At 41.4% G+C, this 26,893-nt stretch overlaps 1 protein-coding gene across 3 annotated transcripts in view; it reads right to left on the bottom strand.

Annotated features, from left to right (window-relative positions):
- slc41a2a (solute carrier family 41 member 2a) overlaps positions 1 to 26,877 on the bottom strand; it is a 33,597-nt gene extending 6,720 nt beyond the window's left edge. Inside the window, exons 1-8 of one of the 3 annotated variants that reach the window (XM_005471065.4) lie at positions 26,758 to 26,877; positions 25,475 to 25,893; positions 25,278 to 25,385; positions 7,739 to 7,810; positions 7,438 to 7,582; positions 1,583 to 1,729; positions 1,245 to 1,392; positions 937 to 1,016 (exon numbers count right to left, since the gene is read on the bottom strand). In XM_005471065.4, coding sequence (XP_005471122.1) covers positions 937 to 1,016; positions 1,245 to 1,392; positions 1,583 to 1,729; positions 7,438 to 7,582; positions 7,739 to 7,810; positions 25,278 to 25,385; positions 25,475 to 25,825 — 1,051 coding nt within the window. In that variant the 5' untranslated portion in view covers positions 25,826 to 25,893; positions 26,758 to 26,877. Of the gene's footprint in view, positions 1 to 936; positions 1,017 to 1,244; positions 1,393 to 1,582; positions 1,730 to 7,437; positions 7,583 to 7,738; positions 7,811 to 19,071; positions 19,345 to 25,277; positions 25,386 to 25,474; positions 25,894 to 26,757 lie in introns of those variants that run through there. The other 2 variants (XM_005471066.4, XM_019361868.2) reach the window with 2 other exon arrangements.
- Between the last annotated feature and the right edge of the window lie 16 nt (positions 26,878 to 26,893).

The following is a 26,893-nucleotide window of genomic DNA, read 5'->3' as shown; positions in this document are numbered from 1 at the left end:
GAACGGGAATATATGCAAACACTGGCTTGTTGCTATCTATCAGCAATACAGAACCACAAATGATTTTTCTACTCATATTACTGGTCATATTATTTTACAAGCAGAAATATAAAACTTCTTTCACTGGAAGAGGTTTGAGTTCCAGGTAATACAGATGCATATAAGAGTTCGAGGAAATACAAATATATACTCAAACATCCTCATGCAAAGACATGCATGGGCGAACAAGCACAACACTGTCCTCAGAGAGTAAAAGGAACACTACTGAAGAATATGCAGCAATGCATAGTAACTTATCTATCTTACCTGACATTTTAACTTCCTCATAATAAATTTTTAGGGCCTGGCTTCAGCTCACTAAATCACCTGTCGAGTCGCAAATTATGACACAACGCTGTGGTGGTCCAGCTTTTCAGATCCAATTATATCAAATCACTCATAAAGATCTTTTGGAAAAGAGTAGAATTCTTAGAACAGAGTTTATTAAACAGTGTCATATGAACAGCAGAACAGTACATTTTACAGCAAAAATAACACATAGAAAGCAAGCAAAGCAAACTAAAGCAAAGCAACCCAGAGGTGCAGAGTCTTAAAGCACATCCGGCAAAGACATACAAAAGGAAAGACAGGAAAAAGGCAGCAGTCTGGGGTATATCAACCTTCCTTTTTAAATAGAATCAGCGTTGGGTACCCTTTCATCCTTTGTTCTTTCTTTTCATCTTCCACTTATGATACATAACTTTCTGACCCTGCCCCATAACTTCTCGAGAACCAGTCTTACAACAGGAATATTTTTTTCACATGTTCGCTAAGAATAGAAATGATGATTATGTGAGCATTACCAAATTATGTACAAAATGTAGCATTGTCCATAAGTTACATCAATATGTTGTTATGATCTCAAATACAAGAACACAAATAAAGAGAACAACTCACCATTTATGACAGGGGCATAAACTATAATCCCTGCCAAGTTTGGATCTAACACAGTCTTGTCCAGAATAACTCCTCCAATACTAAAAGAAAGACAATCAAAATAATACCAGTAAGAAGTATGTGAGGATATTCATAATATTTTTCTATTATCTTTTTCTAACATAAAGCAAACGAGTTAATGGTATCAAATGATCAAATTGTTATTATATAAATTATACAAATGATGATTTACTGTATTTTTTAATTTAAAAATTCACACTAGAGAACACCATCAGGAAATCTGAACATGTGAAAGCAGCAGAGAGTACCTGCTGATGAGCATTGCTGTAATGATCGGTTCCCAGCCTGTGTGCAGCAAGATTTCACTGGCTGGATGTTTGGATGAGACAGCCACCCAGGCAGGAATCAGACATAAAAACGATAGATTTACCAGATACAACACATAGGGATAAAGTTCTGTCAAAAAGAAAAAATAGGTTATTTTGCATTTATTTTCTATCAGGATTTAGTCTAAAAAGTAAAGGCTGTGATCTTGGTGGACTTGGGTGAACTGGTGTCATCTGTTGGCCAAAAGTAAAAATATACAGCATTACTCTTCACTGTTTGTACATTCAAACCAGACCATGTTATGGCCCTTATCTCTCACCTATAAAGGAGTAGAACCACTGACTGAAGCATGCCAACAAGGCAAGAGTGATGAGATCTCCAAAGCTGGCTGCTATCGGTGTGGCCACATTGTCAGGGTTGATTCCTATCCGCTTGGAGCCAATGATCACTCCCACCATAACAATACCTTGAAAAAGTTAAAGACAAGCTAAAAGTGTTCAGAGTGTTCATTCTGCTTGATCATTTGACCTTAAAAGGTTTTCATTCAAATATTTCAGCTTTAATAAAATAAAGTAATATAGAGTCAAAAACGAATGGAATGCAGTTGTAACTGAAAACACATTTTAATGGGGAAAATTAAGAAAAATGTTATCATTTTGTAGTATCCAGGACATTGCTAGAACACTAAGCTCAATACATAATAATAGTAACTGAATTATTTTAGACATTAGACATCAGCAGCTGTGAATATGTAATGTGTGCATTGTAGCTACAGATGATATGAAATGATGTCTGTGAAGGTCCTCAGTCATCCAAGTCATCGTAGTCTACGGAGCTTGGAAAAGCGTCACCTGTCATCCAAGAAGCTTCTTCAGTTCTAAGAGCAATTGGTGGAGAGTCCCAGATTTTTAAGCCCTATTAGGAATGTTAATAAGAGACCTAATCACACGAGCCAAGGTGTGAAAATGGGAGTGGGTCTCAACCAGCCAAGTTTTATGTGTGAACCCATTGTGAGGCTACGTCCACACTAATGCGTTTTCGTTTGAAAACGCATCGTTTTCTCTCCATTTTGGCCTCCCATCCACACTGAGACGGCGTTTTCCTCAAGGAAAAACGCAGCGTTTTGGAAACGCTCTCGAAAACGCATACATTTCAAAACGGAGCTGTCCCGTTGCAGTGTGGACGATCAAAAACGCAGACTTTCTAAAACGATGACGCATTTTAGTCATGTGATGCAGTCATGTGACCAATTAACCCTAGAACACTATCGCTATAAATAGTAACACAATCACTAATGCCGGGTGATTTTTACCCGATATAATATAACCAATAAAACCCCTGATTAATGATTGTGAAATTATTATGTAGTTTTAGTTTGCTTTATTCTCCTGAAGAGGTGATAACTATTAGATTTATTAACCCTAGAACACTATCGCCGGGTGATTTACACCCGAGCAAATACATTTACATGATTTCTCTCTCCTGCAGCTGTTTGCGTGTCGAGGAGCCTGTGCCTTCACCAGGGAAGTCTCAAATTTCCCAGGAATGGGTGGACCAAAGACCAGCTTCCCAGAGTCATTATTTTGTTTTAGGAGGGTTTTTTTTCATTTTGTTAGACACGGCACAGTTGAAAGTAAAAGACGACCACTCTAATTTGTCATGTGTTGTCATATTTTGATATATTTGATTACTTTTTATTGGTTATATTATATCAGGTAAAAATCACCCGGCATTAGTGATTGTGTTACTATTTATAGCGATAGTGTTCTAGGGTTAAACTGATTTGTATTAGATTAGACTGCTGATTTATTGTGAATGAATGATATTGTTTTATGATGCATTATACTGCTGAGTTATAAGAAATACCGTTTTCAGAGAGTCATGGCCTTATTTGTCTGATTAGAAGAGAACAGAACATACCGGAGAGGTTTTCTGCCCCATCTCATCAGGAGGAGATAAAACAAGGAGCCGAGGTCATAACTTAGGCGCCGTGTGAGAGAAAGAATGTGAATGTTTAGGCTTTTACGACTAGGTGGGGGCCACTAGAGGCTATAAGAGCTTGAGTAACCCTCCACCAGTTTGAGATTTGCTGTGACCCTCTGCATGCAGGTCTCCCCATCATGAGGTTTATGCTCATAAAGTGTTGAATTGTATGGGATAAATAATTGTTGATTGAGCATTTATACACCGAGTATTGTCCTTCCTTCAGCCCAAAGATTAAAAGAATTGGGAGATTTTAACAAAACCTAACTTTGAAGTTTACCGGAAGCCCACACGCAAGGACCAGTATCTACTCTTTGACTCCAACCACCCTCTGGAACACCAACTTGAAGTGATCAGGACCCTACAACACCAGGCATCACTTATCCTAAGTGGGCTTTCATGAAACACAACCTTAGCAACGTAGTGTATGCTTTACAGTGCAGCGAGGAATGCTCAGACCGCTACATTGAACGACCATCTTTGAACAGAGGCGGTGTCTTACGACACCAATTGTCTGCCATCTATAATCCAGTTTTGAGATCTCTTCCCAGACACCTTAACACTCACTCACGTCTTGGGCCATTTGACCTCAGTAAGTCACATGATAGGGTGGGACTAGATCTGACAATGGGTTCACACAAAACCTTGGCTGATTGTGACCCATTCTCATCTTGATGCATTCTCAATCATCCAGGTAAGTAAATCTCCAAAAGTTGAATCTGTTCATCTGGACGTAGCGTTTTCAGTGGGAAAAATGTTTCGTCACTCATCCAAGTGACTTCTTCAGTTTCAGCTGACTGCAGGTTTCCCCAATCTTATAAACAGTACATTTGCATAACGACTGAAACTAGCAGCACTGAAGGAACAATGGGCTGAGAGGTCAGTTCCTTCATCATGATTATGCAAATTCTCATTACCATTGATCAACAACCACTGATCAATGGCCATGAGTACCATTCACAGAGAGTTGGGAATTGGCTGCAATGACGGCATTGTAAGATGGCGAAAGATGTACCCTTAGGCCCCCTCCTCGACTCAGAGATGGTCTTTCCCTTTTCATGTAAATGGCGTCCTTGACTCCGCGCTCAAACCACCGTTCCTCCCTGTACAGGATGTGTACATCCTCATCACTGAAAGAGTGTCCACTGGCCTGTAGGTGTAAATAGACTGCAGAGTCCTGGCCTGACGAGGTGGCTCTTCTGTGTTGTGCCATCCGCTTCGCCAGAGGTTGTTTGGTTTCCCCGATATATAAATCCTGGCAATCCTCCTGGCACTTAAGAGTGCACACTATGTCACTCTGTCTGTGTCATATGTTACTAACATAACATATGTTAACATATGTTACAACATATGTTATTCTCACTGAAAACGCTACGTCCAGATGAACAGAATCAACTTCTGGAGATCTATTCTCGTTTTCACACCTTGGCTCATGTGATCAGGCAGAGGATCAATAGGGGGTCCACGGCCCTATTAGGGATACTCCCAATACGTCTTAAAAATCTTGGGCTCTCCACCAATTGCTCTTAGAACTGGAGAAGCTTCTGAGATAAGCGGTGAAACATCTTCAAGAAACGCAAGAAATCCAGATGCTTTTTTTTCAAGCTCCTTAGACCATGAAATATGAAATATTATTATTGGGTTTATCTAAGTACAAACCCTGCTGGAACAATTATACAACCAACTGCAGCAGCAAAACAAGACACAAGACAGAGCTTGCTGTGTGATCACTCCCGAGGGAGGCCGACTAAGGCCAAGTGCTGTTCCTTCCACTTGAACCTCGTCAACCTCAGCCGGACTTCCCATAGCGCTCCTTTTATTGTGATTACATGAGTATGCATAGTCCCATTAACACGTGACAGTCTCAAACAGGCATATGTGTGTTAAAGCAGAGTATACACCTGTCTGTGTGTGGGTGCGGGTGTGTGTGTGGGTCAAAATATGACCCTGTGAAAACTGCTCAGCCAGGCCTAACAAAGTTTTACTATGTTATCTGCAAAGTAATACAACTCCCAAGATGACCGGCGCCAGGAGCCTCCTGGGAGATAGTGGGAGTCTCCCTTGGAGCAGCCCAACTAAGACAAAAGACTGTTGTAACTGAACAGATACAGAGTGTGTGTTCTGCCATACCATATATCACCAAACAAGATGCGACCTTCACATGAACTTAACATGAGGTATGCCAGAACACAAGAAGGGAGTGAACGTCCTCCCCTCTCATGGTGCACAGAGTGCACACAGAACCTTAGCAGACCTAAATAAGGATGACACATTTTATCAACATACAAACGATTATATATCTCTAAGCATAAATGATTATATGTTTCTAAGTGCAAATGACAATCTTAAGTTATCACTCTCACAAATATGTTTTATTTTTTTATAAGAGAGTGTGAGGTAGCATAACATAAACAGCAAGGAAGGTGATAAGTGGACAGCATCAGCATAGTAGTCAAGTTTCTTTTAAGTATTCTTTATTTCTAGCATCTTCATTCTACCATAAAACAACCAACCTGGTAGGCAAAATCTCACTTGCTTTATACAGGACTTTACACACACCTGAATAGGGATGGGTACCGGTGTCCGGTGCCATCATAAACGGTAGTAACCAGACCGAAAAGCAGCGCACATTTCGGTGCTTTATTTCGGTGCTTTTTTTTTTTTTTCCTGAGCCAATTCTAGCCAATCATTTTACGTTTCCGAGGATAGTAGGCGGGCCCAGGTATGTACGTTCTTTTAGAGCAGAGCTACAGATTAAAAATGCCCAAGGCCAAGCGATCAAAAGTCTGGCTGTACTTCGCAGCAAAAGATGCAAACTCAGCAGCCTGCAACAAGTGCTTTAAGCTGATACTGTGATACTGTCAAAGGAGGTAACACCTCGAATCCGATGAAACACCTGGCGGCGCATAGCGTTGGTTTTTTTTAAAGCCGAGAAATGCGCCGTGTTTGATAGCTTGCAGCGAGACCTCACACCGTGCACATCTACTGCGGGTGTGGTGCCTGTTATCGGACCCGGAGTTAGCAACATCCCCCAAAAACCCGAAGAGTAGAGTCCTGGCCCCTAGCCCTGTCAGCGTAGCAGAAATGATGACGGATGATGATGGCAGCAGCAGCCGTTCTTCTCTGCGTGAGTAGCTTAATGTTGTTCGTGTGTAATTCACGTTGAGTACGCTAACCACGTTATTACATTAATGCATGTAAGGTGAACTAGCAAACGCCGTCATAGTTACATGCGGCTGTCTTCTTGTTTGATGGCAGATACTCCCTTCACCCTGGCCAAAAAGGCTAAAATGACCAAAGAAAAAGTGGAAAACAGTTAAACATGAGAGGTTTTTGGACAAAGTTTGTGTTTTTTCCATTGTTTAAGCACTGCTTCCAGCCAAGAATGAGACCATATATGCCCTATAGCTGCAGAAAAGGCTAACATTGTTATCTTTTTACAAAAAACAGCTGAACATGAGAGGTTTTTGGACCAATTTTGTGTTCTCCATTCTTTAAGCACCGGTTTGAGCACCGTTTAAGCACCGGCACCGTTTCAAAAGTACCGGTTTGGCACCGGTATCGGATAAAACCTAAACGATACCCATCCCTACACCTGAACCTTATTAGTGTCTACCATTGGGAAAAAAAAAAAAGGTCAGACCAAACAATATGATTCTAAACAAAGAACAGGAATAAGATTATGCATGAAATTGACAAACTCATTTACTCAGCTAACCACTCACTTTAAAGAAAATAAACAATGCTATACAAAATGAAAAACCCTTCATTTGATTACACCCAGTGATGCAATCAATGACCTCATGACCCTATATAAACAGGAAGTACTGGGGCGGCCCTTCCCACATACCTGGTTTAGATATAGGACCTGAATAAATGGACAAACATGGTAAGTATTACCAAAGCAGCATAAAGAAACATAATTTATGGTTAATAGTATTTGCTTTAAAGAACATATGCATGGATGTAATGGATGTAACTACTGCTACCACAAACAAACCCGGGATAGTATGTTAAGCAAAGTTACACCAGCAATGTCTAAATTAAAGCATTATGGTTGACTGTAAAATAACAAGGAATAAATTATCAATATGGTTAAGGGACAAGTGGTAAATGAGTTCATGTCTAACCACTTTGTCACAGAGAAGTCAAGGACAGTGTAGTCCAAAGTGACGGCAAGTTATTGTTTACCTTGCAGCAGTGAAGCCACAAATGCAGTAGAAACACTGGTTGAGCACAGGAGCATTATATGATTAAAGGGCATCTGTCCTTCTGCCATCCAGCCCAACAGAGACGCCATTAGGGAAGCCAGCAGGCCCAGCACTGTAGCTTGTAGCTTTTTAAATGAAAAGAATAATGAGAAGATATAATTCCTGGCAGACATAAAGTCATACCGCACAGATAAGCAGATATATGGAATATTGACATTTTTATACATATATTTTGTCACACAGTTTTTTGTTTCCTTGTTTTTTGAATGAAAATGATGTACCTGCTTGAGTGCCAGGTTTCCAGCAATCAGCATCCACTTTTCTCTGGGAGAGTCCATTTTTCCTGCATTCACCTGATAGCATCAGACATTTTATCTCCTTAAAAAATGAGCATCTACAATTTAATTACATGACAAACCCATTTAGCTGACGGCGATACTATCCATCTATCGTCTCTCGTTTATCCAATTCAGGGTTGCAGGAGGTCTGAAACCTATCCCATCTATCACAGAACAAAAGGTAGGGTACAGCATGGACAAACTTGTATACACTAAACATATATATTATATAATCATATATATTCGCATACACTATATACCTACACTAGTGTTTTTATATATTAGAATCACCATGTTAGGCATTTAACATACATATTTGAATTAAGACCCATATATTTAGGTCAAGTATTATCCACATTTATATCATAAGCCTGCTTTACTTGTTGTATGAATACCTGTTGATCCACACCGCTTGTTTTTAGATTTAATAATTAAGATTAATATGTAACTTTTGATTGTGTTATGGCCTGTGGTGACATGCCAAGACAAGGGGTTAATCGAAGTTGGCCCTGCTGAAGATGCACCTCTGACAGCCTACACTGTCCAAAGTTGTCAAAAACCTGTCATTAATAAAATTTATAGCTTACTTTTGGCAGCAAAACTGACAGAACTGTCAGGCGGATTAATCGTTTCTACTGTGAAGCCGTCCTTGCACCTGTTGTTTCTGAATTTCTAAACTCACTTTGGCCATAAAACTGTCAAAGGACTGATTAAAATGATGGATGAAAAGGTCTGGGAAGAGTGCCCAGGAAGTTATATAAGACAAGTGCTGAAGATCAAAAAGAGAACAAAAATGTGTAAAATCAACATACTGACTGAAGTAACACATTTAATTGTGATGTACTTTTCTGCTGTTCATATGACTCTGTTTAAAAAACTCAAGTACTGTACTCTTTTTCAGATGATCTTTTCAAGTAATTTGATTTTAATAGGCTCTAAACACCTGGTTCTCTTCATCATTGGCTGGATAACGCTTATCATGTTATCATGATCACCAGTCTATTGCAGCGCTAATTCAGAAACAGACAATTATACATGCACACATTCTCACTCTCAACTACGGCCAGTTTAGCATGACCAGTGAAGCGAGATCGATCAACTGTAGACCAGACAACAAACGACGGAGGCCCAGAAAAGTACAATCAAACGATGAGTTTATTGACAACGGAGAGCAACCATCAGCATATGGCTTATTTGCTCTGACAAAAATACACTGAGTTCTGGTTTTATAGCATAGAGGATCACACCCCCACATACACGTCAATACAGGTCAAAAATACATTATGTCCAGTCATTGTTTACAGACAAGGGTACATCTTATACATCTCTAATAACTATAAACAGACATATAACTTCTCTTTTTGATAACACCTTCCTTTTAAGGTAATAACTTCAAGCTTCAGGGCCTCTAAGGGCTAATAATGGACCCTCGTCCTCAATCACTAAGTAGACTGAATTGGCGCAGGTCTCATATAAGAAGCAGAAGACACTTGGGCCTTCGCTCAGGCCTGCTACTAGATCTATGTGTATTGTAAGCATGCATGCAATTAACCTGCTATGTTCTCATCTTCCCTCAACATGTATCACCTGGACACTCTCACCAGTGAAGCTTAAAACCCTCTTGGATAGAACATCAACTCTAAACAAGCACAGTTATGCATTGTGTATAAAATGAACTAAACCTGTGAATAGAATGAATGTGATGACAAACATTTTCAATGCAATATGAACCCTGTAAACAATATTACTGTTAAAATAATACTCTAAAACATGTTATTAATACATTTATCATAAGGCAGATTATATGGCAGCAATAAAAGAATCTCTAAATCCCAACACCAGTTAATTTAATTCCATACATATCTTTGAGGTGGAAGCCAGAGTTACCCGGAGAAAACCCACAAAAACATGAGGAGAACATGCAAACTCCAGACAGTGGGGCCTCAGGTGGCCAGTGGATTCAAATCCAGGACCTTCCTGCTGTGAGGCAACAGTAAGAAGACCAGAGTTGGGTAGTAACGAGCTACATTTACTCTGTTACATTTAGTTGAGTAAGTTTTTGAAAAAGTATACTTCTAAAAGGACCATTGGACCATACTTTTTACTTTTACCTGAGTAAAAGGGGGGCTTGAGCAGAGGGAGGGGGCTCTGTATTTAGTGCATGAAAGCTGGTGCAACAATGGGACAATTATAAAGAGTCACTGCTCCCCGAACCTCGAGTACATGTCAGTAAGATGCCGGCCTTTTTTTCTACCTAAGGAGAGCTAAGGGTAGTGATCATCACGGCTGTCTACATTCCACCCGACACGACGTGTAAACACGACGCTCTCTATCCTGATGAACACCATTAACGAACAGCAGCAGGCCCACCCTGAAGGTGTTTACATATTTGCAGGTGACTTTAATAAGGCCGACATAAAGACTGTACTCCCAAAGTTCTATCAGCATGTAAAATGTCCCACCAGGGGAGAGAACACTCTAGATCACGTTTACTCCAGCATCAAGCATGCATATAGAGCCATACCCCTCCCCCGCCTTGGCCAGTTCGACCACCTCTCCCTCCTGCTCTCCCCAGCCCACACCCCCCTCAGACGCAGTGCCAAGCCTACCACAAAGACTGTTACAACCAGGCCAGAAAATGCTCTCTCCAAACTTCAGGACTGCTTTACACAGACAGACTGGGACATATTAGAACACCAGGACCTAGAAACTTTCACAGGATCAGTACTGGACTATATCAAGTTTTGTATTGGAACTGTGACTGTGGACAAAAGCATTCGGGTATTTCCAAATCAAAAACCCTGCATACCTTCACCAGAATCTTGAACCTCTCACTGGATCAGGCAGCCATCCCATCCTGTTTAAAATCAGCCACAATCATGCCAGTGCCGAAGAAGTCTCCCATCACCAGCCTGAACGATTACTGCCCAGTGGCATTCACGCCGGTAATCATGAAATGCTTCGAGAGACTAGTCCTTCAGCACATCACGGACTACGTCCCCCCAGAATTTGACCCCTACCAGTTCGCATACAGATCCACAGAAGACGCCATCGCCCTCCACACTGTGCTGAGCCACCTAGAACAGCGGCAAAGCTATGTCCGAATCCTCTTTGTGGACTACAGCTCAGCCTTCAATACAATCATCCCGGACATCCTCATCACCAAACTGGTCACTCTTGGCCTCTCCCCTCTCACATGTGCCTGGATAAAGGACTTTCTTACAAACTGGCCCCAGACTGTAAGACTTGGCCCTCATCTCTCCTCCACTCGCACACTGAGCACCGGGTCCCCGCAGGGCTGTGTGCTGAGCCCCCTCCTGTATTCTCTCTACACTAAGAAAACCAAAGGGTTCCTTCCTGAGGACCCTCAGGAAGTACAAGCTGGACTCCAACTTGCTGCTGACCTTCTACCGCTCGTCCATTGAGAGCCTGCTAACATACTGCATCACAGTATGGTATGGCAGCTGCACTAAGGCGGACAGAGCGAGGCTTCAGAGTGTAGTCAAGGCAGCACAGAAGATCATTGGCTGCCCTCTCCCCTTCCTGATGGACATTTATTTCTCCCGCTGCCTCAGCAGAGCAGCACACATCATCAAAGACAGCTCCCACCCTGGTTTTTAACCTCAGGGAAGCGCTACAGGTGCATCAGCACAAAGACCCACAGCCTCAAGAACAGTTTCTTCCCAAAGGCCATAGCCACCCTTAACTCATACACGTGCCGATAACACAGTCCCACCCCCCATTTTCCCATTTACCTGTATAAACCACCACTGTGCAATACCAAATTCTATGTGCAAAAACCCAAATCGTATATACATAACACTATTTATTTATATATTTACTTTTTTACTCTGGATTGTATGTTTGTACATTTTATATATTTTATATATTTTTTCTGTTAATACTGTAATGTATATAGTGCTGCAGAACTGTGCACCCCCCACCTCACCCACACGTTTGCACGGAGTTGGAGATGCTCTGTATCTCACTGTATAACTTGGCATTCTATTCTATTCTAGTCTAGTACATTTGTGAAGAAGAAACGCTACTTTTACTCAGTTATATTTGGCAATATTCAACACTTTTTTAAATAATTCATTTCACACATTAGATAATACTACTAATAATGGATCATGCCGCCAGTGGAGTTACCTGTAACTCTTTCACCAATCAGATGTAGCCATGCAGTCACATGACCAGTTATAAACTGTGGCGGGCAGGGCGGCCCAAGCCTTTCAAACTAGCGGACACACGGAAAGATCATTAATAGGGCGCACAAAAGATTTGTCACATTATCCCCATAAACAACATGCTTTTATAGAAATCATTGTGACACAAGTATTTAGATTCTTGTTTCACAATGTGCATGAACTCAAAATCTTTAGAGTTTCATATTTATAAAGTATCGCAAATAATACATTTATACCATTGTATGAGCTACACTTCTTGTAAAAAATAAACTGATTGGTAATGCGTTTGAGAAAAGCTCCTGCTGTGACCTTCCTTCTGTGAGGGCACACACACACACACACACACTCACACACACACACACACAGAGAGAGGGGAGGGGGGAGGGGATCATTAATACAAAGGATTGGAGTCGGTTTTGGATTTTCACTTGTTGTTGGCTTTAATATGAACAGTCACATAAAATTCACTCCAACTTTTTGCCTTTGCTTCAATTAGGATGTTTCTTTAAATCTACAACAGCTTCCTTTTCAAAAAGTTTACTGACATAGTAAAGAAGTAGCTAGGGAACTCAGTAAGTATGAACAACAATAGCTTAGGGACAGTTTCTACAATAAAGAGGAATTCATCATCTGCAGTTCATTAAAAAAGTGCCATATTAAAAACAATTCAGCAGATCCTCAGAGTGCGGATTCAAACTGTTTTCAGCTGTAGAGGCTTGCATTAGAGTGCATTGGTGCTTGGGCATCTTTTATATAGCACTGTTATACCATCGTGAAATTAGCTATATAAATATGCTCAAGAGTCTATCGTATGTTTGTCATGCAATTAAAAATTCAAAAATATAATTTTTAAATCAGTAACTTTGAAAAATTTAGAGGAAATGTTTTTGGATAACAAATGTGTCACATTTTAAACAGGGTTTGAATAATCAGCGCTAACACACAGACATTTATGCACTGGGTATAACAGACATGCTTACTGTGTGAAAGGCCCTCAGATGTCTTGGAGCAGAGAAACACGCTGTATTGTTGCTTTTCTCTATTGTATAAGCCCGTAGGTCAGAAACGTTCTGTGCGGGTAGCAAAGTGGGCTCCAACACACATCCAGGAATCCGTGTGAAAGAAAGGTGTCGCTGCAGCTAGGCCCTCAGGATAGTCAGGCTTTTATTTATATTTGCATTCTGGTGCGTTAAAACTAGCAGCCTCTGTGTCCCGCTTGGATCCTCATTCCGAAAATTCTGATATTTAAATAAAATGGTGAATTAGCTAGTGACGAGGAGCCACTTAGATCCGTAAAATGAAGTTTGATTAAATTAAACTCTTATGAACAGCTAACTACCTCGCACCACTGTGTCTGGGATTCGAAAAAATAAAAAGTTAAAACGCTATACCTTGCGGCAGTTGTGAAGTGCTGAGGAAAATAGGGGAGAGCGGGGTAAGTTGTCACACTTTTCACACTGACTAACTTTTACTGAGCACCATACATCACAACGTAATAAATGTTTCACCAAATGAAAGAAGGAAGTCTCGGGCACATATGATGTATTCATTACATTTTCATATCTTATCTCATTACGGAGTTGTAGACTGTTGAATGGAGAATGTGCACTTGTGACAATTTACCCCATCGGCAGGTAAGTTGTCACACTAGATTATCTTAAAATAAGAACACAAATACTTAATTGTGATTATTGATTTTAATTGTTAAATTCAAACCAAAACTGGAAATTTGAACAATTATGCCAAGAGAATTTGGAAAAAAAACAATTATTTCAATCCAATACACATTTTAATCAAAACATTAAGTAGAAAGAAAACTTTAGTTTGAACTTTAAACTCAAATGTTCTCTGGCTTGCACATAAATCCATCATAACTGAATGGAATGCTGCAAATAACTTGCTTTACTTAACATGTTTATCCTCTGAACAAAACAGATGCCCTATTTCTGATTAATCAGACTCAACTTCAGAGTCACAATTCTGGCACACATAAATTGCCTGGCCTGAGATGCAAGCATCATGGGCCCATTTGTTGCATTTTACGCATTTTACCCAGGTCTCTTTTGGACGACTGTTTGAAAATGGCTCCACACAGACAAGGCAGAAGCACTCTTCATCATCTGATGATGACTGCACTGATTGGACTGTTTTTGAAGCTGCATCTGATAACCTGGATGAGCTCACGGACACTGTGACATCATACATCAGTTTTTGTGAAGACGTGTGTGTGCCAACAAAGACCTTTTGCACATACAACAACAATAAACCATGGTTCACTCCTAAACTCCACCATCTTCGTAAGGCCAAGGAGGACGCCTACAGAAGTGGTGACAGGGCCCTGTACAAGCAAGCCAGGAACACACTGACCAAGGAGATCAAAGCAGCTAAAAGGATCTACTCCCAGAAGCTGGAAGAACGGCTCTCAGCCAACGACCCTGCGTCAGTGTGGAGGGGCCTGCAGGAAATCACCAGCTACAGACGCCCCCCACCCACTGTTGAAGCAAACAAAGACCTGGCCAACGAGCTAAATACATTCTACTGCAGGTTTGAGACAGACAGACTCCCACGCCTCACCCTCCCCTCCCCAGAGACACCGCTTCAGACACTGACCCCCAACACACCTTCCACCTCTCCCCCTTCACCCTCACCCTCTCCAATCCAGTCTCAAAGACCACCCCCACCCTCCCCAATCCAGACTCAACGACCACCACCACCCTTCCCATTTCAGACTCAACGACCACCACCACCCTCTCCAATCCAGACTCAACGACCTCCATCACACCTCCCACCCCCCTTTCCTCCTCCCTGAAACTCAGAATACACACTGAGGATGTGAGCCGACTATTTCAGAAACAGAAGCCCAGGAAAGCCCCCGGACCAGACGGTGTTTCACCCTCCTGCCTCAAGACCTGTGCTGAACAGCTGGCTCCCATCTTCACTCGCATCTTCAACAGATCCCTGGAGCTGTGTGAAGTTCCATCCTGCCTCAAACGCTCCACCATCATCCCTGTTCCCAAGAAACCCACCATCACAGGACTGAACGACTACAGACCTATCGCCTTGACGTCTGTGGTCATGAAATCCTTCGAACGACTGGTGTTAGCCCATCTGAAGGACATTACAGGCCACCAGCTGGACCCTCTGCAGTTTGCCTACCGGGCAAACAGGTCGGTGGATGATGCAGTGAATATGGGGCTGCATTACATCCTGCAACACCTCGACCGCCCGGGAACTTATGCCAGGATCCTGTTTGTGGACTTTAGTTCGGCTTTTAACACCATCGTGCCTGAACTTCTCTCTTCCAAACTCTCCCAGCTCAGCGTGTCTCCAGCTACCTGTCAGTGGATCACCAGCTTCCTGACAGACAGAAAGCAACAAGTGAGGCTGGGGGAGATGACCTCTGAAACTCGGTCCCTCAGTACTGGTGCCCCTCAAGGATGTGTCCTCTCACCACTACTGTTCTCCCTCTACACTAATGACTGCACCTCCAAGAACTCGGCTGTTAAACAAGTTTGCAGATGACACCACCGTCATTGGCCTCATTCAGGATGGTGATGAGTCTGCATACCGGCAGGAAGTTGAGCGGCTGGTACTCTGGTGCAGTCAGCACAATCTGGAGCTGAACACTCTTAAAACTGTAGAGATGACAGTGGACTTCAGGAGACATCCCCCAACTCTGCCCCCCCTCATCATGTCAGACAGCCCTGTGTCGACTGTGAAGATCTTCAAGTTCCTGGGTACCACCATCTCCCAGGACCTGAAGTGGGAGACCAACATCAACTCCATCCTCAAAAAGACCCAGCAGAGGATGTACTTCCTGAGACAACTGGGGAAGTACAGTCTTCCACAGGAGCTGCTGATCCAGTTCTATACTGCGGTCATTGAGTCTGTCCTGTGCTCCTCCATCACAGTCTGGTATGGTGCAGCCACTAAACAGGACAGGAGCAGACTGCAGCGGACTGTACGGGCAGCAGAAAGGATCATCGGCGCCCCCCTGCCCTCCATCCAGGATCTGTACCTCTCAAGAACCAGGAAACGGGCAGGGAGAATCATCACAGACCCCTCACACCCTGGACACAGACTTTTTGACCTGCTGCCCTCTGGCAGACGGTACAGAAGCCTGCAAACCAAGACCACCCGACACAGGAACAGTTTCTTTCCCCTCGCCATCTCCCTCCTAAACAGTTGACCTGTCACACTGCTCCCCACTGCCAGACTGCAACTGCACCTTATGTACATTCTGTAGTATTCATTCCACCTCATTTCATTTCTGTATTTTATGTACATAAGTTTAGTTATTTATAGTTGGTTTACACAGCTTTGTGTATGTATGTGTATGCATGTGTAATGTACATATAGACGTGTGTGTGTGTGTGTGTGTGTGTGTGTGTGTGTGTGTGTGTGTTTTACATTGCTGTGCTTGAGAGCCACCATCTACCGGAACCAAATTCCTTGTATTTGTCTGCACATATACTTGGCCAATAAACACGATTCTGATTCTGATTCTGATGACTCTTGAATTATTTTTCTTCTTTTAGCTGCGTTGTTCTTCATAGGTCCAGATGTTTTCCCCCCTCGCGTCCCTCTCTTTTGAAACAGCTTTTTGCTAGATTCAGCCTTATTCTTTTCTTTTTCTAGTTGCTGCTTCACTGGCGTGTCGGTTAGAATTGCTGATTTGCGTCGTTTTCTTCCTTTGCTGGATGGTTTTCGGCGGCCAGCTTTTGGATATGGCCGGATGTCCTCTGGAGTTGGTAGTCCGCTGTCAGTAATTGCAGTGCTGGGTAAGGGTGAGCTCGTGATAGAGATGGTGCTGGAGCTTGGCAGTTCAGAGTTGGTGCTGGGGCCTGGCAGTGCAGAGGTAGTGCTGGGGCCTGGCAGTGCAGAGGTAGTGCTGGGGCCTAGCAGTGCAGAGTTGGTGCTGGGGCCTGGCAGTGCAGAGGTAGTGCTGGGGCCTGGCAGTGCAGAGGTAGTGCTGGGGCCTGGCAGTGCAGAGTTGGTGCTGGGGCCTGGCAGTGCAGAGGTAGTGCTGGGGCCTGGCAGTGCAGAGGTAGTGCTGGGGCCTGGCAGTGCAGAGTTGGTGCTGGGGCCTGGCAGTGCAGAGGTAGTGCTGGGGCCTAGCAGTGCAGAGTTGGTGCTGGGGCCTGGCAGTGCAGAGGTAGTGCTGGGGCCTGGCAGTGCAGAGGTAGTGCTGGGGCCTGGCAGTGCAGAGGTAGTGCTGGGGCCTGGCAGTGCAGAGTTGGTGCTGGGGCCTGGCAGTGCAGAGGTAGTGCTGGGGCCTGGCAGGGCAGAGGTAGTGCTGGGGCCTGGCAGTGCAGAGTTGGTGCTGGGGCCTGGCAGTGCAGAGGTGGTGCTGGGGCCTGGCAGTGCAGAGGTGGTGCTGGGGCCTGGCAGTGCAGAGTTGGTGCTGGGGCCTGGCAGTGCAGAGTTGGTGCTGGGGCCTGGCAGGGCAGGGTCCGGAATAGGACGATCTGTGACGTAGGATTGTGCAAACTCGGCTTCCAGAAATACATTTCTGTTTTAAGGTTGAATCCCAGCCACCCTAAAACCAGCCTGAATGTTCAATGGGGTTGCAGTCAGAGGATATGCAATTGCCACAATCCCAGGAATGTCATAAATAGACATTGTCTTCCCAGGGTTGTTCCTCATCCAGGCATCGCACGTGCTGTTGATGTGCCTCTTTAGTGGCCCGTAGACAGACCTGTCTAATGGTTGGAGCCAATGTGAGCAGTGGGGTGGGAATGACAGCATGATTATGCCATTTTCTTTGGCATAATTGAGTCCATCAATGGACAGATGAGACTCGTGGTTGTCCAAAAGGAGTAAACAGGGCTTGTCCTTTGAACACTTTGTATGTTCATTGAAATGTTGCAGGAAGTCAACAAAGTGTGTGTCTTTCATCCATCCAGAGGAATTTGCCCCTCCTTTGCTGCCGGGTGGCCCGTTGATCAGGAAATGGTCACGGAAGTGGACACGCGGGAAAATAAAGTATGGAGGTAAACTATTCCCTATGGCTGAGACAGCACAGGCCAGTGGGACAAGGGTTCCCCTTTCAGCAGAGGTCAATGACCCTACTTGTTTGAATCCACGTCTGGCCAACACTTTGTCTGGTTTATGTACAGTGGTGACCCCAGTTTCATCAACATTCCAAATGTCTCCTGGTCCAAACTCATATTTGCATAACACTTTCTCTAAGTTGTCAAAGAAAGCATTGACATTCTCTCTGTTGAAGCTACTTGCCCTGGCAAGGCTAGTTGCTTCTGGCTTTCTCAGTGACAATGTTGTATTCCGCTTTAAAAAGCCTGTAAACCACTCTTTGCTGGCCTTTTCTTTTTCTGCCCACAAAGGCACAAACTTCAGTTCGTGTGCCACAGCAAACTGGTAGGCAAGCTTTCTGACCTCACTTGGTGACAGACCAAAATAAATGTCAGCTGACCTAGTAATATACTCAACAAGCTGCTTTTCCAAATCAGGGGAAAAAATCTTCCTTGGCGTTGTATAACCAACCATTGTTGTTGGCATGGCTGTCTGACTTTCAGTTTCTTCTCTGGTAATCTTTTGACAATACCGAGTTAGAGTACGGTAATTTATGTCAAAATCCTTTGCTGTACTTCTGATTGATTTGTTCTGCATCTTTACCTGCCTGACTGCCTTTAACATAATGTCAGGTGGTGTTCTGCCACGCTCTGTCTTTCGTTGATAATTTCGAACCATCTTACTTTCTTCCTTCCTTCCTTAATTCCTGCCTCTCCTTCCTTTCTTCAAAAACCTTATTACAAATACAAATGAATTACAATATCACAATTTTTTGGAGCATTTATTTGTACTGGGGCAAGTTGTCACATGTGACGACTTGCCCCAAAGTTAATGAGACAACTTGCCCCAAACTGACATTTATGCTAATTTTAGCTAAATGTCAGGGTTAGCTCAACATAGCACATCAGCTGAAGTATCAAAAGACACGTTAATGTCTCCTCTATTTTGTGTAAAATAATAATTTGTAACATCTATACCTAACAAAGTTGTACTGAAGAAAATTTATGATTTATTTTTCCTTTTAGGTCAAAAAAATAAAAAAGATGTGCTCACCTCAGATTAGAGCAGTCTTGACCACATGTGAACAGGAGGTTGACTATAGAAGAAGAAGTCACACAAAGTGGCTATTTCATTTTTGAGATAGAGCCTCTAGTGTTGGAGTTATGAACAGTGTGACAACTTACCCCGCTCTCCCCTACTGTGTATCTGATGGGGTGTTTTTATATAGGTGGCCTTGGTTTCAGTTGGCCTCTGACATGATAAGCAGTAGCGGTTTTAGATACGGGCGACACGGGCAGTTGCCCGGGGTGGCATCGTGGTGGGGGGCGGCATCACGGGCATCGGCAAAAAAAAATTAAAAAATGCTTGTACTCATGCTGCCCCGACGTCAGCCAGCGCATATTGGGAATGGCATAGGCACCGATCGGTTTTCTATCGCCCATTTGCTGGGAGTAAGGGCGCCCTCCGTTTGCGAAGTGCGCCTGTTGCTTGCAGCACAGGGAGGAGAGGGCGGCATCTAATAACCAACCCGCAAGATAAAACAAAATAAAAACAAACCAACAAACTCAAAAACCACCAGACATCATGATACAGACTTATAATTTGTACCGATGTTTTTTCGAAATTCTATACGTGAAAAGTGAGCGCGAGAGCCCTCGGTGCGCCTGCTGCTGAAGTCAAAGTAAACTTTATTGTCATCTCCGCTACATACAGTCCAGTATATAGAGAGACGAGACGACGAGGCTCCAGTTACAGAAGTGCAAGTAAACAAACAATAAATATAAGAAGAGTAAGAAAATAAATATACACTTTAGGACGAGGGGTAAAGGGATCAATAACAATTTAAAATTTACAGTTTGATGATTTAAAGTCTCACACACAACACGTCGAAAGAGGAGGGGGGCCGCTGCTTCCAAATAGAGCACATTTCATTCATAATGTTGTAAATCCAAGCCCATTATGTATTCATGATTTGAATCCTGGGTTGTGCGAAATCCCAGAAATAAACCCTAGACAAAGTGAATCTGTGAACTAAGGTGTAGGTCTGTTAGGTTATGTTGTGGTGATCCTCGGGTTGAGGGATGGGTGTCATACTCTGCTCTGCAGGCCTACTTGTTGTTCCTAGAGTATTTAAAAGTAGAATGGGAGGGAGAGCCTTCAGTTTTCAGGCCCCTCTTCTGTGGAACCAGCTTCCAGTTTGGATTCGGGAGACAGACACTATCTCTACTTTCAAGATTAGGCTTAAAACTTTCCTTTTTGCTAAAGCATATAGTTAGGGCTGGACCAGGTGACCCTGAATCCTCCCTTAGTTATGCTGCAATAGACGTAGGCTGCCGGGGATTCCCATGATGCATTGAGTTTTTCCTTTCCAGCCACTCACTATGTGTTAATAGACCTCTCTGCATCGAATCATATCTGTTATTAATTTCTGTCTCTCTTCCACAGCATGTCTTTCATCCTGTTTTCCTTCTTCACCCCAACTGGTCGCAGCAGATGGCCGCCCCTCCCTGAGCCTGGTTCTGCCGGAGGTTTCTTCCTGTTAAAAGGGAGTTTTTCCTTCCCACTGTCGCCAAAGTGCTTGCTCATAGGGGGTCATATGATATGATTGTTGGGGTTTTCTCTGTATTTATTATTGTGCGATCTATTGTACAATATAAAGCGCCTTGAGGCGACTTTTGTTGTGATTTGGCGCTATATAAATAAAATTGAATTGAATTGAATTGAATACTGGAGTGCAAAATTAAAACCAATGGAAGATGGACAAGAAAGGTTCAAAGCCATCAGGTCCTCAGTTTAGAAAAAACCAGAAAAGAAGAGGAGGAGAAACGAGCAAAAGATACCGGAAAGCAGATGTGCCATTGGATAATGGCAGGTCATCCTGAAACAATCAGAATCAGAATACTTTATTAATCCCTGAGTAAATTATGTGGGTTACAGCTGCTCCAAGAAGAAATGGCAAAAATAGTAACAGTAACAGTAACAGACTCCACGGCCCTCTGCTTCTTAAGAAAGCAGAGGGCCGTGGATTCAAACCCTGGCCACTGCCTTTCAGCCATGTGGACTGTGCTGGCCTGCTCAACTAATATTTTCACACCTTAGGGATTTATTGAAGGGAACCTCACTGTATGCTATTGTCCGTGGAGTGACACACATTTAGCAAATTCTCAGTGTCTGTTTGTGTTTGAGCCCCTGAATAAAAAAAAAATGTTGTGCATGGAAGTCCAAATATAAGGGTGTCAGAGCATGAACAGGAAGTGCCAGGATTTATGGTGGAATATGGAAAGTCCCTAGATCCCCACAAATAAGAGTACTGAGAAATTATCCAGAGTTGCAAAGTATGATATAATCAGAAATGATGTCAGAATGGTTATTTTTAGAGAAATTAAACAGGAGGGAAGACACAACCCTGCTATAAAAGTGAGACCTTGAGTGAATCTGTCCTATTTCTGTCTTTGGTCCACGTGCTTGTTGTTCTATTGTTGCTTTTGTCTTTTGTCTTACTTATGTTACCGCTGCTGTTCAATGCACTGTTTTTGCAGTTGATTCTGCTTCTTCTCCAGTGACTTCTCTATGAGTTTTCAACTGATCCAGTACAACCAAGAAGATGGCGTTTATACTTACAAGTTAAGCATTATATTTGTAGTGGGAATCTGAAACAAATTAAAGATTGTGAGACTCCAAAGTGTCTTTCCAAATTCTTTATTCAATCTCACTGAAGTGTGCAAACACAAACGCAGGTATGTGGTAACTATAAAGAGAAGTCCTCACCCTGTACCCAGAATGTCTGCAGGAGTCTTGTGTTAGTCCTATGTAAGCCCTTTGTATTGAAATAAAAGAAGTAGAAAATGTCAAAGATATTGATCCATACATACTAGATGCTGTTTTTGTTGTGGGTGTTTTATTAAATATGTACACTGCAATTACACATAATGGAAGCACTTTTATACACACTGAAGTGGGGTATTCAAAGACATTACTATATTAAGCATTTTCACCAATAAACCCCATTTGTGTTAACCTACACACAGGTTAAGTTTTATCTACATTTATATCATACATTACATTACTTATGCATGAACAGCTGTTGTTTTGCGATCTAATCATTCAAAGTAATGGGTTGTTTTGACAGTTTTTTGCTGCATTTTCACAGGTTAATGACTTATTTTACTTATTATTAATTATGGATTACTTTGACAACAGAAATTGTCCAAAGTTGTAGAAACCCCTAATTAGTAAGATTTGTGGTTTATTTTTTGCACTGTAACTTATTTTCATAAAAGTCATAAAAAATGTCAAGTAGGGTTAATTACTTTTAACTGTAAGACTGGCACAACAGCCATCGTTTCTGACCCTATGAGCTGACCTTGACTATAAATCTGTCAAAGTAATGAAGGCGGCCTATAAGGTCTGGGAATAATGCCTAGAAAGTTGTGTTATGTTAAAGTTATTGGTTGTCATTTGCTTTGTGTTATTTTCCTTCTCTGTTGTTGTAATGTTTTGTTTTGTTTATATGACTGTTCAACAAAGTGTGTTGGATCTTTAAAAAATGATTCTACAAGTGATGGGTTTGATAAAGTTTATATCTAAGATCCAACAGTTTCTCTCCAGCTAGCTTAAGTGTTCGAGTCTGGTTTTTCAAATACATGCAAAGCCTTTAAACAAAATACGTTTTCCAGATAGTCTTTCCTGTGCATATGTGTGCATTCTTGTGTGTTATAAAATGCAAGTTGCAGAGCCAAATGGAGACTGGAGTCTTTATTGAGGCAATGCATCTAAGAGACGCATCATTAATCTCTGCAGGGGAGGGCAACAGGAGAAGATGCAAGCTGAAGCTTTAAACAGATACAGGAGGCATTTATGAAGAGCAGAAAGGCTGGGACTAAAGAGCACACCTTAAACTATGTGTGATGATAACAAAAGAAGCAGAGAGACAGAGGACCATAAAACCATAAAACAGGAAGTAAGTGAGTGGAGAATCTACAGTCATTGGTCTGAACACTGAAAAGTCAACTCTGCATAGGGTTTACCATGTAGATTCGCACTACTGTAACCCTTCACCAGTTGTGCATGAGAGACATTTCAAAGAGTTACTGAAAGATAAGAAGACAAGCTTTACAAAACTTTACATGTGCATCATTAGAATGCACAAGCTATGACAGTCCAATCACAGGTAAGAATTGATGACGCACGAAGCAGAGATGCGGGTGTGGAGAAGTGGCAATGCCCAAAAACGCCTGGAGCTTTGTAATATAAAAGGAACAATATGTAAAAAACTGAGTGGTCTTAGGCTCAAAAAACGTTTTTGTACATATTTAGTTTAGTTCATATTTAAAGTTGATGTTGTGTTACATTTAGTTCATGTTGAATATCAGTTTCCACTTATCTATAAATCTGAAAAACAGAGTCCATTTTTTGTGGGGGGGGTTTTCACTTTAAACTGTTGTTCCATTATCATAACAATACAATAATGTGAAATGACTGCCGGATATTGAAAGCTGAGGTTATTCTGGAAAAAAAGTGCAACAGCATTCGCTTATAGTATGATTTCTGACCCTTTTACAGCCAAAATTACCAAATAAGTCCAGACTGCCTGTATGATACTTGGTAGATAAAGGGTTAATAAGGTAGTATGCTTTATTCCTACAGTGTCATTTGACTTCTAAACAATAGTGGTTTATTAAGGTATACATAGCAAGAAGAGGAAGCAGTTTACTATCGATTATTTACTATCTATTATAAAACACAACTTTTAAGCAGTGGTGTTTCAAAGACATCATTATGTTCTGACTTTATTGAGTTGCACTTTGGTAAAACCTATATGGATTTTGTAAAGTGATCAGAATAGGATCCCTTAACTGGCAGTAATGTATTTAAAAGTTCTACTGTGCCAGTGAAAAAAGATTTTGACTTTTTTTATTTATAACTTTATTATTTAAGTTTATTTCTGTTCATACTTTTAACTGTTGAAAATTATTCTGATAATTTAATCAACAAAATCGATCTCTGATGATAACGCCTCTGTGATGTGTGTGTGTGTGTGTGTGTGTGTGTGTGTGTGTGTGTGTGTGTGTGTGTGTGTGTGTGTGTGTGTGTGTGTTTGCATCATACACTTGCTCCAGGGCACCAAAACACAGGTAATACAGAGAGGTTATTTTGGCTTCCTGGGAGAATTGGGGTAATAAATATCTTGGACTAATGCCCCCATATTCTCTGGCTTTTCAGCCCAAAAAAGAAAGACACATAGCCATGTGTTGTTGCTATGGCCCCTTCAGCTGATACTTGTGTCTCATGAACTAGAAAAAGTGTCTAGTCTGGTAGGGTCATGCATGGGTTGAGGGGATAGGGGTTTTAAATATCTACTACTGTAATAATAGTAACAGAAAGGGGGAAAAAATGTGATTCTTGTGATTTGAAAAATGAATGTGCTCCAATGTTACAGTACAGGTTGTGGATGTTAGGGGAAATGTTGCAAATAAATATGGTAGCAATTGAAACTGGTATTTTCTAAAAACAATGTGCAGTCAAATAAACATTTTTGGAGTATTGTTGGAATTCATTTGTCTCAGTATGATCCACATGTATGATTAAAATACATTAAAACACAGTCCACAGGACGCACTCAGAAGCTACCCTGCAGCTTCACAAGTACTCTGTTTAATCTGCACTGGTCACTCCACTTTATTGTTATTGATATTTATATTTAAAAGTGCAATACTGTAATTTTCTGCTGCTCATTATATATATGATATACTTTTTCCCATCTGCCCCCCCCTCATATTTCTTTTCAAGATTTTCTTATTTAATCACTAGTGTACATATATTTATATTTATAGATACATATATATTTTGATTTTGTCATCTTTTCTCTTTTACCACGTCTCTCTAATATTTTGCTCTTTACTATTTTTCTATTTATTTTTTTATTATTTTATTTTATTTTATTATATTTTCTTCTATTGTACCATGCTGCTGAGTGACTGCTGCTCGTCAAACACATTTCATTGCAATGTTGACCCTGTGCTAACTTGCATATGACAAATAAAACTGAAAATGGAAACTGAAACTAAAAAAAAGGGAAAATTATAACTGAGAATTTGGCTGTTGTCAGTATACCCTTCCATTGTATCATTATTATTTTTTTTACTAATCTTTAACTTTTTAAATTATAACTTTTTTAATTAAATGAATAGTGGTTGTCTTTATGTTTTTAAACTCAACCTTGTAGTTTTTCAGTAAAATATGTAAAATTACACACTCACAGCAGTCGAGAGTCTTGAAGCCAGAGTCATTTCCAAGTTTCCCTTCATGCCTAAAACAGCTGGGACCAGAATTAAGATCTCGGTGATTTCTTGGAACACCTCCCAGCTCTGCCCAAAAAATATATAAATAAAATACATATTGCAAAATATATATGTAAAGAAAACAATTTTAAACATTGCAGTGTTCTGTTCCTGACCTGAACAATATTGAGCAGCATCCCGGCAGAAACTGTTCCAAGCCCAGCCAATAGAAATGGCACCAGAATCTGCACAACCATGGAACAGATGGACTCTTCAGGTGCACCTGAGACATTTGCATCCTTTGGTTGAGGGGATCTGGTGAGCCGTGACCTGCCATAAAGCTGATTTGGGAGCAAAAAATCTGTCTCGGTGTACTCCTCTGGCTCATAATAGATATTTTCATTAGAAGTAAAATGCTGTGAGCTTCCAGAGAACTGGGATAAAGATGTGTTGGATCTGTTTTGTTGGCTTGGGCAAACAGAATCACTTTGGGTCAGTTTTGTATCCTGTGACTCTTGGACAACCATGGTGCAAACTTTAGTTCAGCGATACGTTGCTCCAGCTGCTCCTGCGCCAATGATTACAAAAAGTTGATCTAAATAGTAAATAAAAAAACTTATGTCATTGCCATGAAGATAATCAAGTGTGCAACTTTAATATAGAGATAGAGAGAGGGTTTCTTGTACAAGCCTGTTTCAGAATCATCTGATTGCAAGGATTGCTTGCATTATCATTCTTCATGCCTGTTTCACATCAGTATCACTGAGGCTGCATTGTCTTGCAGAGACAGTACTCTTTATTTGAAATTCCTTAGACATGACCAGGTACTAAACCGCTGAGGTTGGCAGTTTATAAGATGGGAATTGGACAAAATGTGTTACTTTTTAGCTACTTTTTATCACAAGCTAAAATTAAAAAAAAAAAAAAAAAACAGACTATGTCAGAATTGAATTTGTCTTTTTATTTGTTTTGTTTTTATTTTGTTATTCTTCTTTTCAGTTGGGAATATAGTATAACAAAAATACAGTATCTTATAATCACAAGACATCCAACATATAATAACAAAGATATACTTTTATTAAGATAAGAGTTTAAGCAGGTTCTAATTAACAAACCCTTAAATGATCAAAAACATACAAATATCTAACAGCAATAAATCCAAATATAAATAATTTTGTTCTTAGTTTTTACAGTTATCAATGAGGACTCTTGTATTGCTGAACCAACCAGATACACTTAAAAAAACAGTGTATCTGGTTTGAAGATTAAGATCAAATTGGTTAAGGACAGTAAAAAGGACTTCGTTGAGAATTTTGCACTGCTTACTTTTTCCTGGTGTTTCGCCATCTCTCCAGTACTTCTGATAACAAACTCCCTTGATAATGAAACATTTTTTGTTTTAATCTAAGACAGTCCAGTCTTTTTTTCCAAGTTAAAAAACAATGAAAATGTGCCTTACCCTTTTCTTACACCATAAGAGAACAACAGGAGGCATCTCTTCTGGCACACTGCTGCTGAGCGTGACTCTTCCTTGTGGTTTCTGTTAATGTCTGAATGGTGTGTTCAATCTCCAGTGTGGCAATATTCTAACAACC

Source organism: Oreochromis niloticus, linkage group LG7 (assembly GCF_001858045.2).
Source record: "Oreochromis niloticus isolate F11D_XX linkage group LG7, O_niloticus_UMD_NMBU, whole genome shotgun sequence".
Lineage (NCBI taxonomy): Eukaryota > Metazoa > Chordata > Actinopteri > Cichliformes > Cichlidae > Oreochromis > Oreochromis niloticus.
The sequence above is the reverse complement of the archived record's forward strand: the minus strand, read 5'-3'. Positions and strand labels throughout refer to the sequence as shown.